At 60.4% G+C, this 7949-nt stretch overlaps 1 protein-coding gene across 4 annotated transcripts in view; it reads left to right on the forward strand.

Annotated features, from left to right (window-relative positions):
- Positions 1-1109: 1109 nt before the first annotated feature.
- HR (hair growth associated) overlaps positions 1110-7949 on the forward strand; it is a 14291-nt gene continuing 7451 nt past the window's right edge. Inside the window, exons 1-7 of one of the 4 annotated variants that reach the window (XM_015557749.1) lie at positions 1110-1826; positions 2571-3342; positions 4621-4771; positions 4849-5033; positions 6437-6604; positions 7376-7465; positions 7642-7757. In XM_015557749.1, the coding sequence (XP_015413235.1) occupies positions 1215-1826; positions 2571-3342; positions 4621-4771; positions 4849-5033; positions 6437-6604; positions 7376-7465; positions 7642-7757 (2094 nt within the window). In that variant the 5' untranslated portion in view covers positions 1110-1214. The remainder of the gene's footprint in view (positions 1827-2570; positions 3343-4620; positions 4772-4848; positions 5034-6436; positions 6605-7375; positions 7466-7641; positions 7758-7949) is intronic. The other 3 variants (XM_015557750.1, XM_006778296.2, XM_006778297.2) reach the window with 3 other exon arrangements.

Consider the following 7949-nt stretch of genomic DNA (forward strand, 5'->3'; position numbering starts at 1 on the left):
AGAGGCGGCGCCAGGGGCGCGCCTTCGGGGACACTTGGCTGGGTCCGAGCTCCCCGTGCTCCTCTGGTCTGGGCCACACATCTGAACCTTAAGGTGCCCGAGGGGGCTTGGCCGCATTGGAGCGGTGGCCCCAGAAAACCGGGAACTCTCTGTCCTGGCTACGGCCTGGGGCTTCACCCAGGGGGCCACGAACAGGGAGCATTGTGGCTCTAGTGCCACCTGTCATTCTGGTCCTTCTCACGCTCGTTCAATTTTCCCTCCTTTGCCTCTGTCTGGGGTGCAGCCCGCTTTCCCCGCCTCCTTCCCTCCCCCCACCAGGCTACGGTTACTGTGGCCGCTGGTGGCTCTGCCACTGCCAACTGGAGTGGGGTAGCTTTACCCATCTCAGCTGAGGTCTCTAATCCTCCTCTCCTGTGCTGGCCCACTCCTTCCCTTGGGGGCGCGGTGGAGATCCCCGTACTCAGCAGGCGTCCTGGGACTCATTCGGAAGCCAAGAAACTGTAGAGCACTGGGAAGAGGCAGAGACGGCTGCCCAGGTGTGGGAAGCAGTACCAGCCAGCCCTGCCTGGAGGCTCTCCCCAGTGACTCCAGCCTGCACGTCCCACCCCTAGAAGCCTGGGTGGAGCTGAGCGGTGGAGGTGGGCAAGCAGCACCCCCAGAAACACAGGCTGCATTTGGGAAGAGGCCTCTGGGACCGCCGCTCTCCAAGCCCTGTTTTATACAGTGGCACCTGAGGGCCAGAGGAGTGGCGAGACTTGCTCAAAGTGACACAGCGGTGGCGGAGGCAGGGCCCAGATCCAGGCACCTTGTCCCCAGTACAGCGCTTTCCACCCAGCTCATCCTCTGGGTTCTTGTCCCCATCCTTCCCCATGGCCTGTGCCGAGGTTCCAGGCTCTGTGAGGCATGTCATCTTAGACACAGAAGTCTCTACTGAGGGGCTCTGGCCCAGGAGGGCTGTCAAATCCCAGGTGTTTGGGGGTAGGGATGGCCCTTTACACGGCTGCATCCCACCCAGGCGGGTCCTCAAGCCGCATGTGGGCAGGCAGCGTGGATCCCAGCTGTGGGTTGGCACTTGCCTTACTGGTTTGAGCCGCCTTGGTGTTGCCAGGGCGGTACCCACTCTGTGCTTGGGGCAGAGTGCCTAAGAAGCTCATATTTTGGTGGTTATGCTCTAGGGACCCCCTCTGGGAGAGCCCCATGAGGGCAGGAGAGTGATGGAGAGCACGCCCAGCTTCCTGAAGGATACCCCAGCCTGGGAGAAGACTGTCCCTGAGAATGGCATCATGGGACGAGAGCCGAATGCCCTGCCACGAGACGGCCTGCACCACGGGGCACTGTGCCTGGGAGAGCCTGCTCCCTTCTGGAGGGGTGTCCTGAGCACCCCAAACTCCTGGCTTCCCCCTGGCTTCCCTCAGGGCCCCAAGGACACGCTCCCACTGGTGGAGGGTGAAGGTCCCCGGAATGGGGAGAGGAAGGCGAGCTGGCTGGGCGGCAAGGAGGGGCTGCGCTGGAAAGAGGCGATGCTCACCCATCCACTGGCATTATATGGGTCAGCATGCCCGCCTTGCTATGGCCCCCTGATTCCTGAGCATAGCAGTGGCCATCCAAAAAGTGACCCTGTGGCCTTCCGGCCCTTGCACTGCCCCTTCCTGCTGGAGACCAAGATCTTGGAGCGAGCTCCCTTCTGGGTGCCCACCTGCTTACCACCCTACCTAGTGTCCAGCCTGCCTCCAGAGCGTCCATGTGACTGGCCCCTGGCCCCGCACCCCTGGGTATACTCCGGGGGCCAGCCCAAAGTGCCCTCTGCTTTCAGCTTAGGCAGCAAGGTGAGTGTTATAGCAGGCCATGCAAGGTAGCTCAGTGGTCCTCTAGCAGCCCTGTCAGAGCCACACCACACTGCCCTTCCATCCTGATGAAAAAATAAGGCAGCACCCAAATAGAGGAGCCTGTGAGCTCAGACAAAGTCAAGGCCAACCAGTTCCTCTTCTGAGCACCTCCATCTCACTAGGCCTTTCCTGCCTTCGGGCCGTTTCAGGGACTGACTCATCCATTGTCCACTCAGAACAAGGCCCTGGGAGTTGGGGCCTCAGAATGTGTGTCTTGTTCCGGGAAAGGGGGGCAGACAAAGCCCTCTATCTGGGAAGATGTGCAGGCAGTCCCAAGGCCTGTGTCTAGGACACCTCCCCCACAGGCAACCCCCATGCCCAGGGATGAGATCTAGGCTATTTAAAACCGGTATGGTACAGGGCAGCAAGTAATCTGGAACGATCCTGGTGGCCCTTTGGCTGTGCCAGACATTAGCCCTTTAGATGCTGGGTTGCGGGGAGGCCTGAGAAATCCCAGGGGATGACCTGGGGGTGGCCAGGGCAGTGGGGTGGCACGTAGGAGGAACAGTGCCTATTAACCAGTATGTGAGATGTGAGTTCTTTAGTGTTTTCACAACCCGTAAGGCCAAACGGGCACATACCTACTGGTCTTCAGTTTGTTCGTTTCTTTTTAAGCACTGGGAGCCCAAAGTCAGCACCAGCTTAATCCTTTCTCACCGGCTTGATCCTTTCTCCTCTCTTCAGGGTTTTTACCATAAGGATCCGAGTATTCTCAGGCTGGCGAAGGAGCCGTTGGCAACGGTGGACCCTGGGTTGTTGGGCTTAGCCCCTGGCGGGCCGCTCCAGAGAAGCAGGGAGGCAGAGTGCCCTTCGCTCCACCCGAGGGATGGAGAGACAGGCCTCGGCAGGCATCAGAATCTCTGCCCGCTTCTCCTGGGGCATCCAGACACTGTTCCCCGTACCCCCTGGCCCACTTGTCCCCCAGGCCTTGTTCATACTCTTGGCAACGTCTGGACTGTCCCGGGCGGTGGGGGCCTTGGGTACCAGCTGAGGCCATCACCCACATCCAGGTGCCCCTCTCCTGGGCCTCCCACCACCCAGGTGGGCTGTTACTCATCCCACCCACCTGCTGGAGATGGAGGCCTTGACCCTTGTGGGAAGTGCCAGGAGGGCCTGGAGGGGGCCGCCAGGGGGTCTGGCGAGTCCATCGAGGAAGCAAACAAGGCCTCCGGTCCCAGGGCCTGCCTGCCCAACCACCACACCAAACTGAAGAAGACGTGGCTCACCAGACACTCCGAGCAGTTCGGGTGCCCGGGAGGCTGCCCTGGGGACGAGGAGAGCCCAGCTGCCCCGCTTCAGGCCCTGAAGAGGGCAAGTAGCCCTGAGGTCCAGGGAGTGGCCGGCAGCCCAGCCGCCAAGCGCCCCCCTGACCCTTTCCCAGGCAGTGCAGGGCAGGACGTCCTGGACTCATCACTGGGAAACAAGGCGGAGGCAGAAGAGCGTGCTGACCGCAGAGGTAAGGGGCAGGGGAGGGCCTGTGTGGGCCCTGCTTGGGAGGGGGCAGCAAGACGGGAGCTTTGCAAGGAGGTGGGGTCAGAGGTCCTTTATGAGTGGGTCGGACCAGCATCTGTGGGGAGTGCCTCCGCATCTACAGGCCCAGGCCTTCAAGCAAGTGGCTTCTATTTCTGTCTGCCTCCTCCCAAGCCTTGGTGTGTTGGTGGCCGTGTAATGACATGGTTCAGAGCTTGGGCTCTGGAGTCAGAGTGCCTGGGTCCTGACTTTGCTGACTGGTAGCTGCATGACCTTGAGCTAGCTGCTTCACCTCTCTGCGCCTCAGTTTCTGCATTTATAAAATGGGGATAAAGATGACACCTACCTCATAAAGACTCCTGCAAAGATTAAATGGTATAATTCACAGAGAAGGCTTTGAAGAACTGGCACTTAGCACCCAATAAATGTTCGCCTTCATGATGGTCTGTGCCACAATCCCTGTCTGGAGGACTGCCTCTCCCGAGGGACCCCTTGTCCTGCCTCAGGAACAAACAACTCTGCTAGCCAGCTGGATCACGGATACTCAGTTTGGACTCTGCCCGTGTTGATGCTCTGGGCACTTCCTGGACCCCTCTGTCACGCTGTGCCCTTCACAGAGAAACACTCGGGCGCTGGCAGCCCCAGCCTCAGTTCCCCGGATCACCTCGGGGTCTTGGCCTCCTGAACTGCTGGGCCTGGATGCGGACTCTCTCAATGGCCGTGCCCGGGCACCCTGCACCTGGTGCGGGTCTGTCCACACTCTCGTAGGCCTGCGCCCGGGCTGGGAAGCCGTTGACCTCTTGGCCTTCTTGGGTTACTGCACCTGTGGTCTGTGTTGAAACTCTGCGGCCTTCTCACCTTCCAGCGCTCCCCGTCCGTCCACGTCGGGATTGTCTCCTCACACTGTCACCCAGCCAGCAGCATTGCTAAGCTCACGGTGGAGCTATCCAAAGTCTACACTGGCTGTATCCTGCACTTGGGTCAGGACCATCACCTGAGCTGCCCCGGCCTTGGGCTCAACGCACCTGACCCTCCTCTCAGTCCCATCAGTCATGTCAGGGCATCGTCAAGCTCCTCTCGTGGCCTTTTTTGTGGAGCTTCTAGCTGCCTGGTCCACTCTCACTGGTTCCAGTCAGGCCTTGGGTCCCTGGGCCTAAGGACTGGGCCGGTTTTGCGTGCGGACACCTGGGGGCTAAGGCAGGGTCTGGGGTTCGCACAAGCCCAGGGAGGCCCAGACCCCTGACCAGCTGCATTGTCCTCTCAGGACCCCGAGATGGCAGGGCCGGCCTCCAGGACCCAGGGCGTCAGGATGCACCTTGCTCAGCTCCCCCGGCAGGCATTGCTCAGTGCCAAAGCTGTGCCCAGGCAGCGGGCGAGGTGGGAGGGCTGGCCTGCCACTCCCAGCAAGTGCCCAGGTGAGCCCTTGACCCTGGATGTCCCCACGTTCTCCCGCTCGGGGCTCCCTCCTCACCTTCCTCTGCCCTGTCTCCAGATCGTCTCTGGGAGGGGAGCAGCAGGAGGAAGACTCGGCAGCCAGCTCCGAGGAGGGAGGAGGCTCTGGCCCAAAGGCCGGGCCCAGCGTGGGCCTCGCCAAACACCTTCTGAGTGGTTTGGGGGACCGACTGTGCCGCCTGCTGCGGAGGGAGCGGGAGGCCCTGGCCTGGGCACAGCGGGAAGGTGAGCAGCACCCACAGGGCATTGGGGAACCCAGGAGAGCCTGGTGCTTTCACCAGGAGCATGGGGACCTCCGAGCATGAACCCCGCCTTCCCACCAGCACTGCCCTGTCCTCCCGTTCAGGAGGACGCCTGCCCGCCTTGCCCTTATTCCCGGCTAAGGCTCTTAGTCACCGTGTTTTCTGAAGTCTCTGACCTGGGAGGCGGATGTCGGGAAGGTATAAAACCTGGCCCCGCCCACTGTGTCAGAGCTCCGGGCTTGCTGGGGAGACAAGACAGAGTGCCAAGTGTCTGTAAGAGCGCTTGCAGGCAGGGAGCTCCTTGCGGTGGCGCGTGAGGAAGGCTCCCTGGGTGGCGAGGCTGGTAGGATCGGGGCTGATGTCTGAGGCTGTGGAGTCCTTCTGCCTCCAGGCTCTCCCTCCTGCATCATTTCATGGCGCCTCGAGAGCAGTGTGTTTGGGAAAACACCCCTGTGGTCCCTCACTTCTGGTGGAGGCCCATTGGCAGCTTCCTCTTGCCCCAGAAAGTCCAGCCCCTACCCCCTTACGTCAGCCCCTGCCACTCCCTGAACCCGAATTCCCGGCACCCTGAATCACCCGCAGGCCGGCGCGTCCTTCCCGGCTTGTCCCCCGCTTCTGGCCTTGGCACTTTCTGCTGCTTCTGTCAGGAAGACCCTTCTCGTCCCCTCGCACCTGGTGAATGAAAACTTACTCATCCCTCAGGCCCATCTGTGAGCCTGCCCCCACCATCCCCACCCTCGGCCTCCATCGCATTCTCACACCCCAGCACCCACTCTGTGGGGCCTTCATCATTGCCGTGTTTATGGGTCCATCTCCCCTTGGAATGTGAGCACTGGGAGGGCGAGAGCCAAGTCCTGACTAGCTCTGGATCCCAGTCTCTAGCCCCGGACGGGACGAGGTGTTTGTTGGATGAATAAGTGAACATTTGCTCACTGGTGTCCTTGCACCTATCAGTGGGGGCCTAGTCTGAAACTCTGGGTGAGGGAAGGCATGGCCTCTTAAAATGTCCTCTTCGGTGCTGAGTCCCCTGCAGAAAGCCAACTTGGGAGGAAGGCAGGGAGGGAGGGAGAGGGGTGAGTGAAGAAATGTGTGGAAGTGGTGTGGGCTGGTAATTCAGGGCCAATGGGGAAATCTGTGGGGCAGGAACTGGGAGATGGGGTCTGCGCTATCCCTGGGAGGGATTGCTAGAGGCAGTGGTGCTCCGGGAGGTTCTGTACGGGGGGCTGTCGAGTAAGCGGGGCATCTGTGAGGGGCCTGTTTCCCTTCTGGGGCAGCCCCTTGCTGGAAACTGCTCCCGCTTCTCCTCCAGGCAGGTCTGCCACATGAAGATCCCCAAAAGGGGCCTGTGGGTGAGCCCTCTCTGACCCTATTCTCTCCCATGGTCAGCAGGCCAGGGGCCGGCTAGGACAGAGGACAACCCAGGCGTTCCAGGTTGCTGCAGCCGCTGCCACCACGGACTCTTCAACACCCACTGGAGATGCCCCCGCTGCAGCCACCAGCTGTGTGTGGCCTGTGGTCGCATGGCGGGTGCTGGGAGGGCCAGGGAGAAAGCAGGTAGGAAAGGAGCCAGGGGCCGAGGGTGGGAGGGCAGGGACTGGGGCCTCGGACGGCCTGCTCTAAGGTTTGTGGCCATTTCTTGGCTGCCTCTCTCCCAGAAAGCCTCCCTCCCTGGCCCCAGCATCAGCCACTACTGCCCAGTGCCCCATAGAGCAGACCTTTCCCTCTCCCCACATCTGAGGGCCATGCCTGTGTCCTTCCCACCCTTAAAAGGAGTCGAGTGCCTACTCGGTGCCTCCCATTTTCTCAGCTTGCACCTCTTTAAACCTTACAACACTGAGGTGGCTATTTTTGCCTCTATTTTCCAGATTAGAAAAACTCAGGGACGTTAAGTGACTCGTCCAAGGTGGTCACATAGCTCCTGAGCGTTGGCCCAGGATTTAGCCTCAGCTTCTGATTCCAAGTCCAGTCTTTTCACTGTTCTCAGCTTTCTCTCCTTGGCTCAGCTCGGCCACTGGATGGGCTTGGAGTTGCCCAGCGTTCTGAGAGACGGGGTCAGAAAGAGTTCCAGGGTAGAAACGTTCAGAACACTCTATTCTACGTGGTCATTATGGAGTTTTGCAACTCATATCAGCATATTAAAGTGTCTGCGTTCCAAAAGCAAAGGATCGTATGTCACTGCCGAACCCAAGTGTCCCAGAAAGCCCATGCTTTATGGATTGTCGAGTCCCCTGGTTTAGATATCGGTGCTCCTACCCTTCCTCCCTGACCTTAACCTGTGCTTGCCTTGATTTTCTGACATGCAGCTTCTCCCTTTCTACCCCAAAGGCTCTCCGGAGCAGCCCCCGGAGGAGTGTGCCCAGGAGGCTGGGCACAGCGCCTCCTCCCTGATGCTCACCCAGTTTGTTTCCAGCCAGGGTGAGTCATTGTGGAGGGGTGGAGGCATGCAGGGGGCGGGTCCTGGGGGAGAGCAGCTTCCTGTTTGGATGCCATGCCCTCCTGGTTGGTGAGGTCAAGCAGCACAGGGCTGCCTCTTGTCTGCAGTCACCACCAAACTCCATCTCGCCCCCCCGGCCCCCCGCCCCCACCTCCAGCTCTGGCAGAACTGAGCACCGCAATGCACCAGGTCTGGATCAAGTTTGATATCCGGGAGCACTGTCCCTGCCAAGCTGATGCCCAGGTGTGGGCCCCTGGGGATGGGGGCCAGCAGGTAAGAAGCACGGACGGGGACAGAGTACTAGCCGTGGGCCCCAGGATTGCGCAGTGTGATGCACAGGACTGACCTTGGCAGGGCTTGGCCCCTTTCTTTTGATGGGAATGAAGAGGAGCATCAGGCTATTGCCGACCCTCCTTTGGGGATTTGGGTCCATGGAGCCAGTGTTAGCATTTATCCCACCCCCAC

Source organism: Myotis davidii, unplaced genomic scaffold (assembly GCF_000327345.1).
Source record: "Myotis davidii unplaced genomic scaffold, ASM32734v1 scaffold448, whole genome shotgun sequence".
In the NCBI taxonomy this organism is placed as follows: Eukaryota; Metazoa; Chordata; class Mammalia; order Chiroptera; family Vespertilionidae; genus Myotis; species Myotis davidii.